The sequence below is a fragment of the Platichthys flesus genome, chromosome 5, assembly GCF_949316205.1.
Source record: "Platichthys flesus chromosome 5, fPlaFle2.1, whole genome shotgun sequence".
Classification (NCBI taxonomy): Eukaryota; Metazoa; Chordata; class Actinopteri; order Pleuronectiformes; family Pleuronectidae; genus Platichthys; species Platichthys flesus.
Window position 1 is genome coordinate 8,834,253 of NC_084949.1, and position 21,766 is coordinate 8,856,018.

General features: G+C 40.6%; 2 protein-coding genes across 2 annotated transcripts; both read left to right on the forward strand.

Annotated features, from left to right (window-relative positions):
- Nucleotides 1-8,389: 8,389 nt before the first annotated feature.
- lbx1b (ladybird homeobox 1b) lies at nt 8,390-10,188 on the forward strand. Its single transcript, XM_062388608.1, has 2 exons — nt 8,390-8,721; nt 9,243-10,188. Exons 1-2 carry the CDS (start codon nt 8,394-8,396, stop codon nt 9,728-9,730), a joined length of 816 nt encoding a protein of 271 aa, XP_062244592.1. The 5' UTR covers nt 8,390-8,393; the 3' UTR covers nt 9,731-10,188.
- Nucleotides 10,189-16,747: 6,559 nt separating this feature from the next.
- Nucleotides 16,748-21,442, forward strand: cenpk (centromere protein K). Its single transcript, XM_062387663.1, has 10 exons — nt 16,748-16,877; nt 17,150-17,257; nt 17,348-17,404; nt 17,845-17,908; nt 18,131-18,177; nt 18,285-18,367; nt 18,971-19,069; nt 19,219-19,354; nt 19,473-19,526; nt 20,718-21,442. The coding sequence occupies exons 1-10, from the start codon at nt 16,875-16,877 to the stop codon at nt 20,871-20,873; spliced, it is 807 nt and encodes a 268-aa protein (XP_062243647.1). The 5' UTR covers nt 16,748-16,874; the 3' UTR covers nt 20,874-21,442.
- The last annotated feature ends 324 nt before the right edge of the window (nt 21,443-21,766 follow it).

Below are 21,766 nucleotides of genomic sequence, written 5' to 3' on the forward strand. Positions count from 1 at the left end.
TATACTGCATGGGCTGAGTTAATCAGTCAGGGTCAGTTCTAACTAATAGCAGTTAACACAAACTGATTTCTCTTCCTCATTTATTCCTTTTTTGGTTTTCATTGACAGGATTGTCCTTATTTAACAACAACCAATAGAGAAACACATCAGTCAACAAGACACAAGTATACAAAAGTTCAGATGGAAAAAAAGCCTAAAGTACACAGAAATAAAATAATACAAATTAAAAAACGCAAAAATAGATCACATCCATAAGTAGAGACCAGTGTCAAAAACATTACAATTTTCCAAAGGAGCTCAATTTCAGTTTGTCCAGCCTCAGACAGCCATATACGTTTCTGACCCAATGACTGTATGTGGGCACTAAAGTGAGATTCCAACTGAGGAAGATGATCCATAGAGGTGGTGTTAGTTGCTGTGTCAGATCAGGCATGTGATGTTTGATCGCAAAGATAATGAGGGGGTAAGGTTCAAAATCAAATCCACAGACCATAAGAATCATTTAAATACAGTGAAGGGCGTGACCAGAATTTATCATTTTATTTGTTCAGGTTTTGCAATATCTATTGTTGAGTTATTTCTCTGGGGGTTTCGCCTCCATGCTAAGAAAATGAGGGTGTATGAAGTTGGATGTAGAGTCTTTGCAGAAACAGTAAACTGTGTGCAGTTCTTATTTGAACCAATTTCAACGAAGGAAGTTCGAATGAAAGCTGGTAGGTTGATCATTGAAATTATCAGAGACACAATTTCCAGGTGTAATTTTCCTGTCATTCCCGTTGGTTTTCACAATTAAAATCCCTTTCACCTCTATTTTATTAAATAACAGCAGAAATCTCTAACAGATATGTCAAAACACGTCCAAACCACATGGCTAGATACCACCCGGTCTTCTTGTAATCTGTGGCAATTGACCCGACACACACATTAAAGTGAAATTAAATTGTTTGGTTACCAGGCAGGCCCAACCTGGCAGCACATATGTTTCCTGCACGTTTCTGTTTAAGGAGACTCTGCAGGTTGCCACGTGTAATATTTATGCTGTCACTGCATTAGCATGATGAATGCAGACACTTTTCATTAGAGACAAATGAAAGCTATTCTGATACAATTATGGCAAAAACAATAACAATGCTGTGTGTGAGCTGCTCTGTGATTGATAATACTGCAGGGAAGGGGTGGGGGTTCGGTGGTGTTGGGCTTAACCAGGCTTTCCCCGAGGGGTTTTCCCTCGGCATTAGTCAGACAAATCCCTTTGTCAACCTCTCCCCTTGCCATTTTTATTCATAAGCATTTGGCCCTGAGAAAGACATCAAACCAAGAATACAACAAGAGGTCAATATCGTCTTTGCGCAATGTTAACCTCTGCATTGATGAAGCTAATTCACATTTCCTCAGTCCAGCCTACGGGGGTTCATGAGGGGAGGGGGGGAGGAGCCGAGGGAGGCAGCAGGGTGTGTGTGTGTGTGCGTGCATGCATATATGTGTGTGGGTGGGGGTGTGTGTGTGTGTCTGCTTGTGCCTCTCTGTGTGTCAGCGGCCACTTTGTAGTGGGTCTCCCTCTTGACCCAGGCCCCTCCACATGGGGTTTGTATTGATAGCGTTGGCTGAAAGGAGGGGAAAGTGAATGTTGTCTGAGCTCATTGGAATGACAATGGGGGCATATGGTTGTGTGTGTGTTGGTGTATGGTCATGGCAGCCACCATATTCCTCTGTGCAGGGTTGCCAGGTGCTTCATGAACGGACCCACGGAGAGTCGACAAATCATACACCAATGCAACAGACTGGCTCGTGGCTCTCGTGCCCAGCGGGGGGGCTCTCTCTAGCTGTCGGCTCTCCGTTTCTCTCCGTCTCTGCTTTCTCCTTCAAAATTATATGAAGTTGCATTAAAACAAAACTGCTGAAAATAAAAGAGATCACGCCAGTGATGACTGTCAGACAGTCACATTTCATTGTCTGTTTACCCTCCTTGTCACATCCCCCTTCCTTTACCACTGTAAAAACAAACACCGTAAGAACAAGAGAATAAAGACAACCTGCAGTAGCATCCCCTCCCACACAAAGCCACTTCTTCTGTCATGAATAGTCAGCTCCACCCTAATGACTGTTCAATACAGTCTGCAGGCTGCAGATGAACGGCCAATCCACAGCAGCATCTGCTGCGGGCCCTACTCGCCAGACGCCAGCCTTGTAAGAGGGCCATTGCAGGCTAATTGAAAGACAGAGGCCATCTCTCAAAGACAATGTACATGTGTGCTTGTGCATGTGTGTGTGTGAGCGAGAGAGAGAGAGTTGGGAGCGACACTTGACAAAAAAGAAGAGTGAGATCGGGGAAGAGCGGAAAATAATTGACAAGGGATGGAGGGAATGAGGAAGAGGGAGCGAGGAGAAGAAAGAGAGACATTCCTCTCCTCACAGAAAGAACAGCTGACCTGTCAGCGTTTGTTCCCATGCGGCCATATTGGAAAAACCCCTGCGGGCATTGAATTAACACAACCCAAACCCTCCTCTTGTAATTAGAGTGGCCCTGTGGTCTTATCCTATTTTAAATACATGTTTGAATTATATAAGCACTGATTTGGGTAGAGACAGTAGACACCACACATCCTTTTTGAAGTCGGAAATGATCAGATGTCGTGATGCTGATCACAGGGTGGATAATGTTAAGCAGGTAATCACAACCTGCATTTAACAGTAAGTAACAGGTAATAAAAATACACTATGATCTATAATTTTACATAAGAGTAATCAACAGAAATGTGGCTGCTCCCTGAACGTGACAAATTGTGTTTCCCGTTGTTGTTCACCTCGAGGCCCCTTTATCCTCCTTTGAAAGTCTTTGCATCAAATAAGAATTAAAGAAAATACACACACAGCAGCCTCCCCAAACAAAACCTAAAGGATTGCTGTCATAATTCTCCCCAGTTCTCCTCTGGCAGTTTTTATTACTGAAGGCGGTGAATAATCTTTTTCACCCTGGCCTGCCCAAATAACACAATCCTTCAGCGTCACTGCTTACTGTGTTTTATGGTGAAGTGCAGATGAGAAAGGAAGAACATTGAAATGAAGCACTATCTGGCTAGGCAGCGTTGGCGTCCGTGCTGTAGTGCAGTGGAGGGATTCGGCTAACGCAGGGAGGGGGGGGGGGGGGTGAGGATACGAGCGTGCAAACTGCTGTTTAACTGATCGCTTTTAAATGAAGAGAGCAGATTGCGAAAGGATGATCAAAATCGACTCATTTCCAGTGGCCACATATGTGCAGTTTCAAAGGGTGCTTCCTGTAAATTAGGAACGCCCGTGTTCATCCCGAGCCAGCTACAAGCGTACAGGCCCCAAACCACACCAGTATGATCAGGGGCGTGAAAGCCAGTCTGTCACAGGCTGGCAGAGGAGTGTGAGAGGAGCAACTGTTCCCACCAGGTGAGACGCAGGGAACAGATCTCAAGACGTTTGTGTAAAGATGAGGGAAATCAAAGAAACAACAGCAGCACCCTCTCTGCATTAAAACATTGGTGTCAAAATGTTTTTTGACTGGCTGGTTTTCTGTAGCTTCCATGGTAGGGAGCACACTTTGTATTATTACAGCCAGAGACCCATAAAGAGGTTCCTTCAAGGAGAGACTAACTCTGCATTATGCAGTCGCCACGGGGCAACTTCTGCGCTTCTTGTATTTCTTGGCAGACTGTGCACCTGTTTTTTGCTTTTTCCTGCATGGGCATAAAGTCATGATTTGTAATTTATTGACTGGCCGGTTCCCCTCAGTTTATCCTGTTCATTTTTACTTCTGCAGCTTGTTTGAGGTGTTGGAAGGAGTCAGCGAGCCACCTTTTTGTATTCATTCATTCATTTCTACAATCAGAACTTGTGAAAGAAAAGTTTTCTGGTTTAGTTTGGAGGAGGCAGGAGTGAATGAGGGATCCTTTTTAAAGGGGCATTCCACCCAAATCAAAAATATATGAAAAGATTTTCAGCGACTAAAAGGTAGTATGCAAATCTACTCAGGTATTAATAACTTGTAACTTGTGTATTTTGTTTCTGAAAATGTTTCATCCCGCTACATTTATTTAAAATCTGCAGTTGATATTTTTTATGTTGCAGACACAGAAGCATTTCATAGAAAAAAAAACATTGCAACAGATATCCAATGAAATTATTATGTTATCACATGAACATACAGTTACATAATTTTTTTAAGGGTCCATTCTGAAACATACTTGAATTTTGATTTAATATTACTATAATTTGCTGATAGTGCCTTTATACAAATTATGTGTAATTGTGTATTTATGTATATTTATATATTTTAGCATATTTGCATTAATTTATAATATATACTTTTATAGAGATATTTGTTTAATCACTGATATTTTATGTTATATTTTATGTTTTTTAAATTTCTCTATCTTACAGATTTCTGCTCCCATTCTTTACAAACGAGGTTAATGGAATTTGTGTATATGCTGCTATTGAAAATGTTCATTTAGAATGTGAATCAGCCATTTATGTGTCTAAAACAATGTTTCAGACCCTGGGCACATTAGGACAGTAACAGGGAGTTATATTTACCAAAGTCAACATGCTGTTCAAGGTGTTTTTCTATTTGTGAATAAGAAAAATTGTTTGCAAGAAGAAGAACTTGTTTTGTCATACTGATTTCCTATGTAAGTTGTGTTGCACATTCATTCCAACTGCCATATTCTCCCCATTGTGTTATTTTTATGCTCCAGTTCAATTTGTCTCCAGTCAATAAACATTTGTTGTGTTTCTGAGGTGAATATCTTAAAAATGTTGTCAAATGAATCCAAACCTTAGCATGGGTCGATGACGCTGGAGTTAACGTGCAGGTCTTTTGTGATTTTTGGTGAACTGACCCTTTAATAACGAGACACTCGTGAAAGTCACAACAAAGACCTCCCAACCCTGGAAGGAATGGTAAGCTGAGCAGCACAGTGATAATGGTGCTGCTTATGGGCACAGCCCTGCAAGCAGGAGAAGCTGGGCCGTCAGGGATTTGTCAGAGGCCTGTTATTACATCTCTAGACACATAAAATATGGCTGCCAGAGATCCCACCGCCAAATAAATCCACTCTCCTCCAACCAGACTGGCCCTGGCTGTACAAAACCGTCCAATGGCGTGCCTCAGCCAGTGACCTCTGGTAATGACGTGTGATTTATACAGTACACCATTTAAACAGAGAGAGAGAGAGACATGCGAGCCAGGCCATCCCTCCCTCTCCCTCCTGCTGTATCTATATCTGGTGTCATGTGAGATAACAGGCAGGCCTTTGGGAGATGGGAGAGGTGACACCCATCTTCGGGGTCTCACAAAATGGCTACTATGTGGATAGTTTCCCCTGCAGCTGTCTAATCACAGTCTAAGCCTGCATGTGAGCGCTGTCCGGCATGAGGTCACTAACACATACTGCAGGATGGCACTTTAAGCTAACACAGTGCAGTGTGAAAAGGCCTAAATCAACACCTGGTTGGGAAACAAAGAGGTGTTTGTGTTGTGTGAATGCATTTATTAATGTCCAATGAGAGGCAGATTACAGGACATTGTAGATACATTAAACTGACACTGCCGGATTATATTATTCCAGAGATTGTTTTAGGGTTTATTAAGGACATAAATCCATCGAAAAACAGCCGTTAAATCTTCCAAGGGAATAAAAAATCAACTAATCCTCTTTCATACATGTATTCATTAGACATATTAGATGGTAAAAGAATAGCAACTGAGTATGAGCGGGCCTATCGGTGTTGTGGTGTGTGCTGTCCCCTGCCAGGGCACGTACCCCTGCACAGTCTAGTAGCTTAAGAGATTAAGTCCTCTGGCCGAAGGAGAGCAGAGAGGCCGGTCGTGTCGTTGACCTTGGCACACCAGACACAGAGATGATGACACACCACTCCAAATATCTGTCTTTAATAAACAGGCCGGAGCAGCAGTGAACACCACCATCCTCCACAGCTCGGCCTGCTGCAGACTTCTCTCAAGTCAAGTGACGTCAAAGTGACGTCAAATGTTCCCTCATTGGATCAACTCGTATCATGTTTTATGGTTCTGTTCATTGGAAAAGGTTAACTCAAAATATAATAGTAAACATCATCATATACTAATTGACATTTCATTTTTTTTGTGAATGCACATTCCTAATCACCAGCTGTCTGATAAATGTGTTAAGTTGTAAACGATTAAACACAATGTATGTTCATATTCAGTGTATACAAGGTCTATAGCTAAATAACCATTCAAACATTCAGACCATTTTAATGAATCTAAATTTGTGTGATGTTAATAAAGTCATTAGTCAACCAGTAAAGTTTAAAAGTAGCATCATGAAGATCTTGAGGCAGGACACCTCTGCTTGTGTCTAACTGCTGCAGCTCAGAGTCGTGTCATCAGAGTAGATGAACAGACTTTGAGTGGGGAAGTTAAAAAAAAAAGAAGCGTGACAGGAACATGCAGGAGGTTTGAATTTCAGCCAAAATCAAATGATCACCTCTGCTCCTGAAATCAGATCCAGCACCCCCCCACCTGCAGCAAATAAAACATGTGCTTTAAAGTGCCTGGCTGCTATTTTACTTTCATAACCATGACCAAATAAACTGGAGATGTGAGCAGTTAGAAATCACATCTTAATCTTTGCCTCTTTCTTTCTTATTGTCATAAAAAAATATATAATAATAATTAAATGAAATTAAGTGTGGTTCAGATGAAAGTACCTTTGTTATTTCTGTTCTGTCAAAGATCGAAGCAAATTAAAATATCTTCCTAATTTTTCGTTGTGTTTTCAGTCCTCTACTTTCATCACCGTGAGAAACTGAACCCTAGGAAACGTATGCTGTTAAATTACCTCATTTGCAGTGTAGAGACGCAAGCGGATCAAATAAAATCATGTTATGCTTTAATAAAATAAAAATATATACTTCAAACATTGAAATAACAAATCGGCCAAAAATGCGAATTTGCATTTATCACCATTATCATGTTGATGTTTTCTTTCCACTGGTCATCAGTGACGTCATACTATTATAACGAAACATTATTCTCTTACAGCATTTTAATCTGGCATAAATATGAAGCAAAAAATGTATATTGTTAAATATTATTATCGTTATTATTAACATTATTTGATATGTCTAAAAAAAGAACACAGTAACATAATAATTAGAATAATAATGTACTTTAGTTCCCTTTAACAAAATAAAATAAAAGGCATTCAATAAAAACCCCAATGTCTTTAAATAAAAAAAACAATAATTTACATTTCTTTGCATAAGAAAAAGAACAAAATTTCGATGTGAAAAAATGCCAATGTTTTTTATCCTCCACTGCAACGATAGTTTTTCTTATGCAAACAGCCCGTGGTGGCGTTTAGAGAGCAGCACCCAGATAAAGCCATCATGTCAAACCTGGAGGACGCGAGGAAATTTGAGAGGAGATGAACTATTTCTCGGATGATATAAAAGCGGCCCCTTTCGCCTGAGTTATGGCCGAGCTCTGGCGTTGCTCAGAGGGATGCATGGTGCTCCTTCTCTCCCGCCCCAGAGGAGGTATCGTCAGAGCTGATATATGGCCCAGCTCTTACATTACCTTTACAAAACAAAGGATCATCCACGCTTTGGGTCGAGAGAAAATATCCTTCTGACTATGGCTGCGACACCTACAACAAACCCCTGAGAGGACTTATCGTTTTTTTTTTTTTTAATCAAATCCGGATAATCCATATACTTTTTTAAAATAAAAGCCTAGAAACCCCTGCATGCTGCTGGACTGAAACTGGAAGTTTTACGCGTAAAAACGCTTAAGTAGGCTACGGATTGTGATTTCTCTCCCCTCCTCATCCCTCTCTCTTTCTCTCTCTCTCTCTCTCACTCTCTCTCTCTCTCTGCTTCCCCTCATTTACCCCATATACCTATTCTGGTGTCTCACCACACGACTAAATTAGACCAAAGATGATAAGAGCACAAAGCATTATAATTCCGCCGGGCTCCTCCTCCTTCCAGCCATGCGTCCTAATTAATGGGACACCCCCAGTCGCAAAAAGCCCTGCACTGGACTGCAACATAGTCAAAGAGTGAAAGGGAAGAGGGCGAAAGTGCCACTGGAGATAATTGATTACCTACCAATCGACGATAACTTGTTAGTAATCGTCAACTCTTGTGGACCTCGCCATTTTCAGGGAGGCATCTCACTCCTGCGGACCCGCTGCTCCCGAGGATCGACACTTTGCAGGCACCCCCCCCATTTTGGAATAAGATTTTCTTTTCTTCTCCCCTCTGCATCTTTATTTTTTATTTTCTTCGAACCTCTCTAAGTGTTATGTGACTTTCCTCCCTTGGTTTTTTGTGGTAATATCGCAACGAAGTCCTGCGTGAACTCTGCGCGCAAACCAATGATGACATCCAAAGAGGTGGCCAAATGTGATGCAGTGGAGAACAGGAGGCGAAGTCCGCTGGACCACTTGCCGCCTCCTGCCAACTCCAACAAGCCGCTCACCCCCTTCAGCATCGAGGACATCCTGAATAAGCCGTCCGTGAAGCGGGGCTACACGATCTGCGGCACGGCGCACCTCATCTCGTCCTCCGAGAAGCACCGTCCGTCCAGCATCCCCCTGTCCAGCCGCGCTCTGCTCAACCAGACCTCCCCGCTCTGCGCGCTGGAGGAGCTGGCCAGCAAGACCTTCAAGGGGCTGGAAGTCAGCGTGCTGCAGGCGGCGGAAGGTAAAGATCCATCCGCACTGAGTCACCGCATCACAAATTCATTTTGGAAACGTTGTATCATGCAATGCATTTTTTCCTTTATTCTTTAAATAACGCACAGGCCTGCACTGGACAAATTTAAATTAGATTTAATTTCATAGTCATTAAATTGGCTTTCTCAAAACAACAGTACTTTTTTCTGTTGCGTTAATGAATGTATACTTTTCTTCTTAAAATGTCTCATCGAACAAAGCCGTGGTAATTTGGTTCTTCATCGAAATAAATCGCCACAGCTTTTCTTTAATATATTAAGGCCTCGTGTGTCTCCTGCTCAATATTTCCCAGTGGTGTCTGTGTAATAATGCTGTAATTACCTGTTCCCATAAGGGCTTAAAGGTTTTAGTGATTCACACATCACTGCCACTGTTATTTTTGCGATGTGATCACTTTTACGCACGCACTGCAGCGGTGCGGATAAAAAACCCGAGCACCTGCATATTTCAGTGGTTTTTATTAACTCAGCCTCCTCTCCACCCTTACAGGCCGGGACGGGATGACTCTGTTCGGCCAGAGGACCACCCCGAAGAAGCGTCGGAAGTCCCGGACGGCGTTCACCAATCACCAGATCTACGAGCTGGAGAAGCGCTTCCTGTACCAGAAGTACCTGTCCCCAGCCGACCGGGACCAGATCGCGCAGCAGCTCGGCCTGACAAACGCGCAGGTCATCACGTGGTTTCAGAACCGCAGAGCCAAGCTAAAACGGGACCTTGAAGAGATGAAGGCCGACGTGGAGTCGGCCAAGGCCGTAGGCCAGGTCCCCTTGGAAAAGCTCGCCAAGCTGGCTGACCTGGAGAAATGCGCAAACGGCACGCTGGGCCACCCGCGCCCCGAGTCCCCGGCGCGGGGAGGCAAGCGGGACCACGGGCTTGCCCAGAAACTGCGGACGTCGCCGCTGTCTCCGTTCTCAGACCACACAACGAGTAAAGAGTGCTCAGAGGACGAGGACGTGGAGATTGATGTGGATGACTGATGGCGCAGCGTGGGGCCGAGGAGGCGAGAACAAACACACAGAGACGATAGAGAGAAAAAAGAAAATCCCACCGAGGACTTGTAACTTACTGCTTATATTGTATACCATATCTCAGAACGTGTACCAAAATGTAATGATTTTTATATCGGCACAGATAGACCTATTCATAGTGAAGCATGAACACTGACCCAGAAATATGCAGTGGTATTTTACAGTGTATCCATACGCGAACTGTTACTCCATGCAATCAGAGCAATATGGTCGAACATGACATGAGTAACTTATTATTTTTTTACACTACAGGCCAACACACACACAAACAAACACACACACGCACGCACGCACACAAAAATGTACACGCGCACACACCTGTTCCATTGCTTTTCTTAAAGGCCTGTGACACACACACACACACACACACACACACACACACACAAACACACACACACTCAAAGTGCTCCAGTTTTCCATACTTTTGCATGTAAATGCATGATTTGATTTGTGATCATTATCTATTTATTTTTGACTTTATAATATTATATTTTTTTTTAATTTAAACGCTTTTGTCTTTTTACCGTGAGCCAAGTCGCCATTGAGTCACTTCTGTCACTGCCGGCTCCTCTTCCTCCTCCTCTTCATCATCACCTGCCTTCAGTTCATATATTAGTGGTCCCCGCTGCTGCAGTGCATGATGATGATGATGCTGAACGTGAAAAAGGCAAACTCGGACGTTCACATGCTTTTTTTGTGCGTTTTGATTCTGGGAAAAATGCTCCAGCGATGGCGACAGAACAACACCAGAGAACACTGCGGTGATTTTGACGAGCTGTAGGCTACTTTCAGATTTATTGTTTGGATACAATAGATTTACAGTTATAGCCTAAATTTGTTATGTTTTGTACACCTGTAAGTGCCTTTCTAAATTCAGGACATTATTTGAAAAACCAATGCACAGACTGTAATGTATATAGGCTACTATGGGAATAAAATGGCTTTTCTGAATATTCCTTTTATGTTGCAATTCTTGAATTAACATCGAGTTTTTTTTTCAATTTATTGTGGATATAAAAGCCTAGAGTTTTTTTGTTGTCGTTTCTATTGGAGACAAAAATCATTTAGTAACACGCTCTCTTTGCCAAATCTGGGCGTGTAAGCCCATGAAAATCGGCCCATTTAGAGTTATTATCCTCAACTATTTTGTCCCTTTTGTGTCCTTTTCTACTATGATGCTCTAAACATTTTGTGGCTTGAATCTCACATCCCCTTTCAGCCGCCTAAATGCGTATCGTGGCTTCTTGACCCTCAGACGTGTTTCTCCATTCGTGGCAAAAATTTATGTGAGAAACACAAATCTGGTGCAGGGGGGGAGAGAGAAAAAAAGAGGAGGATGCCACAAAAAAACACAAAGTTTTGGGCCAGTTTTCTCCGGGCCTTTATTGAGCCCTGTTTTTGTTCTGCGGGACTGGGCCGTAATTTCGTGCGTAAAGCATGAAAAGTGGGGACAAATGAGCAGCAGTTCCCTGATGGGACGGGCCACAAAGGCGCAGGGCCGGTCCCCCGCAGGCAGCAATACTGAGACAAGTGTGTCCCACCGCACAGAAAGGACGCAAACGTTTGGAGGCCATATGGTTTTTGAAATTTCCTCACAATTTCAGACAATTTGATGGATTGAGTTAACCCTCCTTTTAAACTGTTTAACTGGGCGCGAACAAAGGCCATATAGACCCTCCCTTCATGAGGGCATCTGCGGCTATTAATGTCTAGCCCCCTTTCTTCGCCTGGCGTTTTGAACAAGTCAATGAATTACAATGAAAGTGCCGTTTTTTGTGAGCCGCCTGTGTTCCTCCGCTTTTTAGCGGCGGAATAATATGTTTGACTTCTGTCCAAGAAACGTTTTCTAAACAAGAAATGCATTTTTGTTGAGAGTGTTTTTAATGTTAAGTAGGGAGCCATAAAGAGTTTGGACTGTGACATTTATGCCAAAGTCTGGTTAGGGAGCTCTTTTGTTAGTTTTTTCCCTCATCTTTTTTCCTTCTTCGCCTGCCTCTTTATTCCTTTTGTCTTTAAGGAGTTTAATGAAGCTGAAAACATGGTGATGTGAGAAAGAGAGAGTGTCCAGAAGAGGAATTCAAAAGGCAGCCTCCCGTTTAACCCTCTTTGTTAACACTAACGATAAGTGGAGCTGTCTTCTTCCCAGCTCTTTCACTCTGTTTGCGCTTTGTTTTTTACTTTTTTTATCCTTGAGGATGATGGGAAGAACTTTAAATTCCTATAATACAACTGACAACTATTGTAAATTATATAAATCAGGCTCTCTATTTATATATTTATTTAGGATATCAATTAAAAGTATTTAAAAAATATATACTTAAAATAAAAAATCATAACTTTGCTTGAATCCCTCACATAGCACTTATAAGCAAAAAAGCCTTTATAATGTATTTGTGTTTGCCCACTCAAACACCTGCTGTGGGCACCATAAATGCAGCCTCTGTAATAATATAAATAGTAAATCCTTTGAAATGATATATAAATGTGGTGGCTGTAGAAATTAACATTGGTGATAAATACTGTATAGTAAGACACGTTATAAAACACTTATTACCCGTAAACCTTTATTCTAAAGCGACATCCAAACAAAAAAGTGACTCTTTGATAAATATATTAGATATTCTAACTCACACTCTCTCTGTATGTGTGTGTATGTGTGTGTGTGTGTATGTGTGTTTGTGTGTGTATGTGTTCTGCACCCCATTCTGAATCAAGCATATTTATGAAGGGAGAGAGTGTTAAGGCAGGCTAAGTTTATGGATTCCACTTGCTTATTTTATGAGGGCTTGTCAGGCGGGCCCAGCGATAAGTAATACTACAGTCTGAGGGACCACTTCGTGGTAATTAATCTGGAGGTCTTAAGTGTATTTCAGTATTTCACTTCAAGATGGAAAAAATCACTACTTCAATCGTGCGGAAAATTGAAGTTTGATGCATGAGTCCCTACTGAAACAATAGTACAGCCCTCTCTTTTCATCTCTTCCCCTCCCCTTTTTATACTCCCTCTCTCCCTCTCTCACTCTTATTATTTGCACCTTGTGGTAACGTCTCAGGTGCAAAGTGTAAATTAAGCCACTGGTCCTTCAGACACTCATTGAGTGACAGTATTTAAACATTATAAAAGATGAATTAGCTCAACCCTTACAGAAAATGTGAAAACACTGTGTATCCATAGCCCTCAACAGTACCTCAATTTCAAATTATTATTATTATTACTACCATTATTATTATTGAATAAGTATAAAAAGGAGATCTGTAAATGACTTTATATCTGCCTGCAGTTAAATCACTCTATATATCTAAATAGAGCTGAATTGTAGAGTTTTAATCATAGCCTTCCTGTGGAGCCAGTTAATACTTCAAACTTCAATTTTACGGGCGATTGAACTAAGCATGTTCCTGACAGAATTGATGTATGTATTAATTTCCTTTAACTGTTGATTAATTAGGCTGCGCTGAAGGCTCAAATGGAACAGTTTGTTCGCAAATTTGCATATTAATCAAATTCTAATTGATCATTCAAATAATCCAGGCTATGTGATTATTTTTTGGGGATAGGGCTTGAAATCATATACCAGGAAAATCAGTAAATATATATACACGTACATGGTTTTCTCTACTTCTGCTGCTGCATGCCCACCAGATTAAAACAATCACACACAGCCTGGTAATTTGGACTAAATTGCTTCCTTTAATTTTGTTGCAAAAAATTAATTGATAGATTAACATGATGCAACCAAACAACAGATAACCTATGAGCCTGTGTCTCATAAATAAACAAGTGTGTCTGACAGAAAAGAGAGAAAGAGATGCAGATTGTCTCGTGTATTCTGTACATTTCTGCACTGTTCGGTAGGAAAAATCCATACAAAAAAAATCACAGAATGGCAGCTAATTGCTGTGGAAGTGAATCTGCCTCAGTCTCAGACAGCAGGTCTCAGGGATCTAAGTTTGTGAAACGATAAATATTACAGAGATACAGCAGAATAGAGAAAATAATGCTTTAACAAACGTTAAAACAGCTTCCATTTCACACCGTGAGGAATCACAAGGCAAACAAGCGGCTGCTGCAGACACAGTAGATACAATATGAAATGTCCAAAGCATTCCATCTTACACTGAATTATTCAATGACTCACTAAATGATTCTTGTAATATTTGCTGTAGCTGGCTCATGATACGCAGGTATTCCTGTACTGGGCTGATGCTGGTTAAGGTTTAAAATAAATATCGTCAATATTGCACCATTAACTCAGTATTTTCAGCAGAGATGTGAATTGAGATTTCCAAGAAACGCTAAATAGTAAAAGAAAATTCTGCAAATCCTTAGCAGCCCATGCATATGTTTTAAATAAAACACCATTATGGATAAATCCAGGTTTCAAGTAACATAAGGCAAAGTAGGGAAACATTGTCTAACTATGAACTGATGAGATTAAGTTAATATAAATGATGGACAACTTAATTTGAGCAAAACACTCACTCACATAATAAATAATAAAGTTGAATTCAAAAATAAAATGACGGCAAATTAACAGTTGCATCGCCATCAATAAGCACATCCACATCTATTAGATTCATATTTTAAATCATGAGTCAGACCAATTTACACAGGTTATAAGAAAAGTGTCAATGTTCAGACTGAGACAATGAAATGAAAAACACAGGAGAGAAGTGTGAGAAGAACAAGAAGGTGCAGCTACAGGCCTGAAGCTGAAACTCCAGTCTGATCAGAGGCAAACAGAGACACCTACTGGTGATTACCTGACAGTGAACTCCACCACACTGAGCAGTTAATTAGCCACGATGTGTGTATGTGTGTGTGTGTGTGTGTGTGTGTGTGTGCGTGTGTGTGTGTGTTGGTGTGTGTGTGCGTGCGTGTCACTGTGTGCGTGTGTGTGCGTGCGAGTATGCTTTTGTTTCAGTGAGTTTTGCAAAAGGAATAATATGTAATATTATTTCACCTGAATATTGAATATGCAAGTACATGTTGAATATTTACTTGAATAATAAAGTATTAAATTACTTTATTTGCTTCATCAGTATCAAGCCGATTAGGTACCTTGTGCAAGTGTTGTATCTTGATGTAAGGTAATCTATCAAAATAAAAATAGGTTTTCAGAGAATAATGAAAAAGGCCTCTGAAGTCTGTGTCATGTGTTGACAAATTTAGCTGCCTACCTTGTCAAGTTTTATTCTCGAGAAAAATACTCTTTGTTTTGTTTTGAACGTCCATGAAATAATTGGAAATTAATTTGGGTCTGCTCGCGAATTCAATTCTTATGCCATCATGCAACCTGTAGTGTAGCAGGAAGATCTGTCTCACAGCAGAGATGTCATCAGAGCTAATAATGCCATTTTCAGGACAATCATAGAATCATTGTCCCCTGGAGTCAGTTTTCACCCATACTGTGCAGCACTGCATTAGGTCTACTGTCCGGAACATTCAGACACCAGAATGACACCTCCTGCACACACTCACTACCAGGCCGCACTGCACACACCCTCTAACACACACACATACACACACACACACACACACACACACTGTGCCACTGGCTGCTGGGATGAATGCATGAGGGAGTCTGAGCATATTGCAGGAATCACTTTATGTGTACTATCTTACAGTGCCGAATAAAATAATGACAGTGTATTGATCTTCAACTTTCCCTCAAGTCATGCTGTCAGAATGTCACTTAACTTATTTAAGTTAAATGCAGGATGGGTTAGCCTATCTAATATTGGATTCTTAGCCTACTGCTAATGCTCAGACCACACAGACACATTACACAGCCAATACAGTCACTTAGCCTGTGGCCAGAGATGCAGCTCACTCACAGTCAGGACTTTAGCAGAGCCATGTCCAGCTTTGTGCCGACATCAATCAGACTCATTAATGTCTGATCTATTATTTTGACTCTTCATCTTGACACAATTTATTGTCTTTTTCCTACAATTACATTTATCAACTGTGCTTCCCACTGTTGGTTTGTCTTTGGATGTCGTAATGTGGTATGTAATTGCATTATATGTGGATGATATGCACTGATGCTCTAATGAAGTTCCTTATGGATAAATACAACTATTTACAAATCGACATATCAGGATTTTTTTTTTTTTGATAATATATAAGATAGTCAAGCTTGTCTATGGTGTAAACATTATCTTTAGAGTAACCAGTGACTGTAGCTGTCAGATGTATTGTGGATTAAGGCAGATTTATGTTGTTTGTGTTCATGTATTTACAGACAACTGAGAGATGCAAGTGTTTTATATTTACTATCCCATTTACCCAGAGAACAGCATTACTGTGGTGGAAAACCTGTGTGGCAGAGTCATGGTTTCAGACTTCCCTAAAGGTGGAGCAGACCCCCTTTAAAACAATTCACAAGGTTTAACCGGCAGCCAAATTTCTAAAAAGGGTTTAATTTTGAAGTGGACCCTTGTGCCTTGTATTGAGACGGACGAAACCTGAGAAACCTGTTATTTATTTATTTTTAAAGTCCTGCTTCTAAAAAATGTTGGCTCGATATTACGAATTTTCCCTTAAAGTAAACTACAACCTGACCTCTAACATTTCCCCTATTCTTATCTATTTGGATCATCTAAACTCATCTGTTAGTTATAATGATAACGTATCATATCATATTGTAGGAAACTTCCAAGCCCTCTTTTGAATAGTTTATGAATGACTTGAAAACCATTTTGCTCATCAGCAAATATGTTTTCTAAGGATAAATGTCAACAGTTTTATTTTGTTCCTAACCCCTTGTTGTGTATGTGTTAGATTGTCTTACCCATCTCTGGTCCAAATGTCCCCTTTGATGTGTTTGGACATTCACACTGTCTCTGTCTGGACGGGTGGGATCTATGTGAGCTTTTTCTATGTTTGTGTATACCTGAACTTTAAAAAAAGTTGCAGACCTTCGCTGTTCATGGCACACTTGTAGACATCCCTTTCTGCAGTTGCGCGGTGCTGCGCAGCATCATCTCCGCGCGCCGTCGCGGACGTGACGTCATCAAAGTTGGCGGTATTTTGAACAGGAGGCACCTTGTTGTTGTCTTCCGCTCGCAGGCGAACATCTTACAGGCGATGGTAAGAAAACACGATATTTGACGAAGTCTTGTGAACCACGTAACGACAAGTAACGTACAGTGCGATGTGTTCCTATTTGTGTACGAAAATATTTGTTCCGTTAACGTAAACTCACACTTTTTCATTTCTCCACCGTGGACTGTGGACAGCTAAGACCTAACACACGCACTGAACCATCTTTCTCTGTGTCATAGACATTGTGGTAGAAATAACACTGACTTTTTCTGCTTTTTGAGTTATTGACTGTGTGTGTTTATGTGTGCGTGTGTCAGGCTGAGCTGAGGGCAGCTGACCATGCAGCAGCAGCAGCAGAGCTGTCAGAGGCTGCTCAGGCTGAGCTGCTGGAGCTGTGTGAGGAGCAGTTCTCTCAGCTGGAGAAGGTAAGAAGCTTTAACCTGAACACACACAGACACACACACACACACCAACACCAACCCTTCACTGTTACCAACTGTGTCTCTGTGCCGCAGCTTCAGAATGAGATCATACTGTCTGAACCAGATTACTGCGAGAACCTACAGGAGCAGGTGAGAAGACTTTACATTTTCATTTATTAACTTTATTAACGATTCTCTGCTGCACCGTCCTAATGTCTCTGTCCTTTTTAGGCAAATCATAAGCTTGCTTAAACTTCACAAGTACGTTTTTGATTCATAACATGGCAGACAGGGGTTACATGTAGTGGTTAAATGTTTCTTGTCCACCCTTGCATATTTACTTTCCTGTTGCACTACTGTCCTGTACTGTTTATCTCTATTGTGCATAGTGGTCCTGCTTATTTTGCTAGTTTCTGATAATTTGTTGTTAATTGTTTATTTATGTACATACACTTAGCGCAACTGCACCCGATTTAATATAATGTAACATTAATACATGTAAATAATTTAATAGTCAAACAACAATTTAATAACCTGTAAATGTTTTGTGTTTGTCTGTTTTTTACCATGTGATTATTCATCTGCAATAGTCAGTGAATCGACTGATTGCAACAGAAGCTGAACTGAAGCAGTGGCTGGCAGTGGAGCCCAAACGTAAGTCCTTCATCAACACAGTGAACCATGTTGTGTCAGAAGTGTTTACAACTGCCTCAGTTTTATGCCAGTTAAAAAGGGGCATCACTGTTTAATCACGCAATTGAAGTTTAGTTCAGGTGTTGTGTCCATATCATATCCCATTTAAAATCTCATGTTGCATCCAATATATCATATGACAACATTTATGTATAATGCATTAACTTATTTTGTGTCTTTTAGTGCTGGCAGCGAATTCAGAGGTTTTACTTGAAGCGGGAAAAGAGGAGGTGCGTTTATGTATAAACTGCTAAATTTAACAATATGTCTCACTAAAATACAATTAAGACATAACTGGAGTAATGCATTCACTTTTTTTCACTGTTGTTTTTCACAGATGCTCAAGCTGAGTTCTGAACTTGAGATGGTTGCATCCTGCCACGAAGCAAAGACAGAAAAACTGAGAGAAACCAAAGAACTGTATGTAATATTTTTTACAAACACTTCAGGTCCGGTCTTGAATCCTGTTCAGACTTGGTATTAACATCTGTCCCAAGAGATCTGATCTTCTGTGCCAACTTGAGATCGGTTCTCACTTCCCTGCTCAATATGCAATAATCACCAATGTCATTTGTGATTGCAAAAAAACTAATTATGTTTTACCCAGACTGAGTTTACATAGTTCACAATGTTTGTGTGTGCAGAGTAAAGAGGAGCTGAGTGAGTCAATGAGCTGTGCACAGCCCTGCTAGGAAAGATGTTTGAAATGAACATAGACCAGTGACTGATATTGTAGCCACAAACAAATCAATGTATTGGATCTGAGAAGAACACGTTGGTTTATTTTGTGCAAGTCAGGAGAGTAGTATGTGGCAGAGGATGGGACACATTGAGGATACATAGATTTTGGAGTGTTCAGACCTGTACAGTAGACCCTTTGTTATTGTATAACTCAGGACTGATGTTAATACCTGGTCTGAACTGGGTCACAGATCACGTAAATGCTTTTGAGTTGTGATTTCAGCAGAGGTTTTTCTTTTGCTCTGTTTATTGCTAAGAACATTTTGTGTTTGTGTTTCTCAGTGAACTGAAGTGGTTGGAGGAGAAGAAACAGGTGCTTTTAGCGGCCAGTGATCGCGCTGAACGACTTCAACTGGACAAGGAGAAAATATCAGAGCAGAGGTGGGCATGGTGGCAAAGTCACACGGAACCAGAGGACTCCACGCTATTGGGGGGCATCTCCTCCAGAGGCGGCACAGTTTGTAAAGTGCTGTAAACAAATTGGGAAGAGGAAAAATTATGAAAAAATTATTGAAACATGCATTCCACAGTGTACTGCAGGACACCAAGGCCAAAATCCAGAAAATGAAGGTGTACCAGGAGAGGTTGATGGAGTGTCTGGGGGACGTCCTGGAGAAGCATGTTCCTCTCCCTCAGATTGAATCCAATACAAACAAGAAGAAGAAGGTGCAGTGGCCTGTGTTGTGTTGTCATGTCTGACTGAGCATTTACAGACTATCAACATGTGAATATCTGTGCTGTTACTGCTCCTGTGCTGCTTACAATTGTTTGTTTTCATTTTCAGAACATTGAACTGGGGATAAATGAAAACTTGATTTCACTTAATGAAATCCTAGAGGTCAGTTTTCGTGCACCACATAATAAGAAATGTATTGAGTTTTTGTAAATTATATTAATATTAAGCTTTGTTAATCCTTACAGATGCTTACTGCCTGTCAGTCAGTCTTATTCTGAAGAGGGATTTGAAGACATTTTCAGAGATTATTATTCGAACAACAGAGCCACGAGGGCAAATACATTTCTCTACCAGACTTTAACGAGTTTTGTTATTCTGTCAGGATAAGAGTGAATAGTTAGAGGAACATGCCGCCCACATTAAAAAAAATATATATCTTAACCGAGACTCATGCCCTAACTTGCCTTGTTAAAAAAGTGAGAAAACAAAACCAGGACCCATCTCTTTAAAGGTCCAGTGTGTAAAATATAGGTAAAACGGTTCTATAGGCAGAAATTGAAGGTAAAATGTATTTATTCACGTATGTATGTATGCACTAGTGTGTTTTATTTAAATTGTACAAATTGTTGTCTTCTTGAACCTAGAATGGGCCTTTTATATTTAAATACTTTATATTTACACCAGGAGGGGGTCCTCACTATGGAGGCCACCGTGCTCTTTACAGTCATCTAAACTGGATAAACAAAACAATTTTTGAGTTTTCATGAAAACTGAAGGCTACTGATGGTTCCTCAGTGTTGTGCAGATCGTTTAATTTTAATACTTTATTTTGATTTTTCAGAACAGTTCTAAAAAACAAGTATGTTGTGATGCCTCTGTGGTATCTACTGAATAGTGCAGTATTTTCACTAATAAAGACCATGTCTATACTTTAGTTGTTTATATTTCCTATAGAGATATAGAGTCATACTCCCACCCCTATAATCCCTGTTCTGCCTCTCTGGATTACGGGTCTACAGACAGTCAGACACAGTCACATTTTGCTTCAGAACGATAAGGGGTTAAGGGTGGGGGCACCAACCATATCAACTCCCTGCACTCCACATATAGTCCAATAATAATGTGTATGTCATAGTTATTCTCAGCCACAAATATAGCTGAGTATGTGGCAATGGCACATACCATTTAAACGTAAATATCCTTTATCTAGGTGTTAGGCAGCTCACTTGTCATCTCTCTCCTTCTCCTGTCTAAGTCTAGTGTTTTCTGTTTCACTGAAAAAGTTGTCATCTTGCACTATGATTGTAGATGTGCTTAACCCAAGTCTCACCTCTATCTCCTGTTCTCCCGAAGGTGCTCATGAACAAGGTCCTGAGCACACCACACGACACCTATGTGACCATAGATGACACCTTCTGGCCACCATACATAGAGATGCTCCTCCGCTACGGGATTGCAGTGAGGCACCAGGAGAATCACTTCAAGATCCGCCTGGAGACCTTCTTTTAGGACAGTGGTGCATTGGCCATTTCAGGCACCATTTGTATGTGTTTCTAATTCCTCTCCTTGTACAGTGCTGCTGCTGTTGTGTGCGAGTGTGTGTCTGTGTTTGTGTGTGAGCGTGTGAGAACGTGTGTGTGAGAGCTGATATGAAGACAAACTGCTGGTAAAGCAACAAGGCTTATACTTTTCTGTATGTGTAGGTCTGTTGTAGAGTGCATATTAAAGATAGCATTTTATGACATGCCCATTTAAGCTTATACAAGTAGGTTTTATTTTAAAATCGCATTTGTATCAACAGAATAACCATGGACTCTTTTACATTTAACACTCTTCTAAGTATTTCCCTGGATTATAGTTTCATAGCTATTTTCATTTGCCAGGTTCAATTAGTAATGAACTATGAATAGTATGTAAGTATTTATCAGTGTCCTTGAAATTTTTATATTCAGTTTTATTTAGAGTGTACAAAACGTTTGAGGCCTACAGATATACCTGTAAATATGTACAAGTTTTTCATTAGATTGTTTATATTTTCTTGTTCATTTTCAATAAACTTTGGAGCTGGTGTGATGCTATATTGCCTTCATTGGATGATTATCTTCTTATTAATATGAGCAACCAGTCGAAATTCAATTTAATGTTATTTCTATAAAACCATATCATAGCGCACATAATCTCAAAGCACTTAGTTTGGGACCTTACAATATAATAGTGAAACACAACAGTTCCCCCTTTAGAGCCAGACTCACTGTGGGCGGCCATCTGCCTCCACCGGGGGTGTTGAGCGGAGAAGACATTAGGAAAAGAGGAGATAGTTCCTGCTGCAGTCACTGTAGCTATCACAATTTATCCCAAGAACTGCAGCAAAAACTAATTTTAACTAACTAACTTTTCCTAAT

Bases quoted from the DNA above. Each gene is read 5' to 3' on its own strand.
- cenpk (XM_062387663.1), top strand. The intron at 17,405-17,844 runs GTGAGAAGACTT...CATCTGCAATAG, and splicing joins GCGAGAACCTACAGGAGCAG to TCAGTGAATCGACTGATTGC. The intron at 19,527-20,717 runs GTCAGTTTTCGT...GTTCTCCCGAAG, and splicing joins CACTTAATGAAATCCTAGAG to GTGCTCATGAACAAGGTCCT.
- lbx1b (XM_062388608.1), top strand. From the start codon at position 8,394: ATGATGACATCCAAAGAGGTGGCCAAATGTGATGCAGTGGAGAACAGG. The intron at 8,722-9,242 runs GTAAAGATCCAT...CCACCCTTACAG, and splicing joins CGTGCTGCAGGCGGCGGAAG to GCCGGGACGGGATGACTCTG.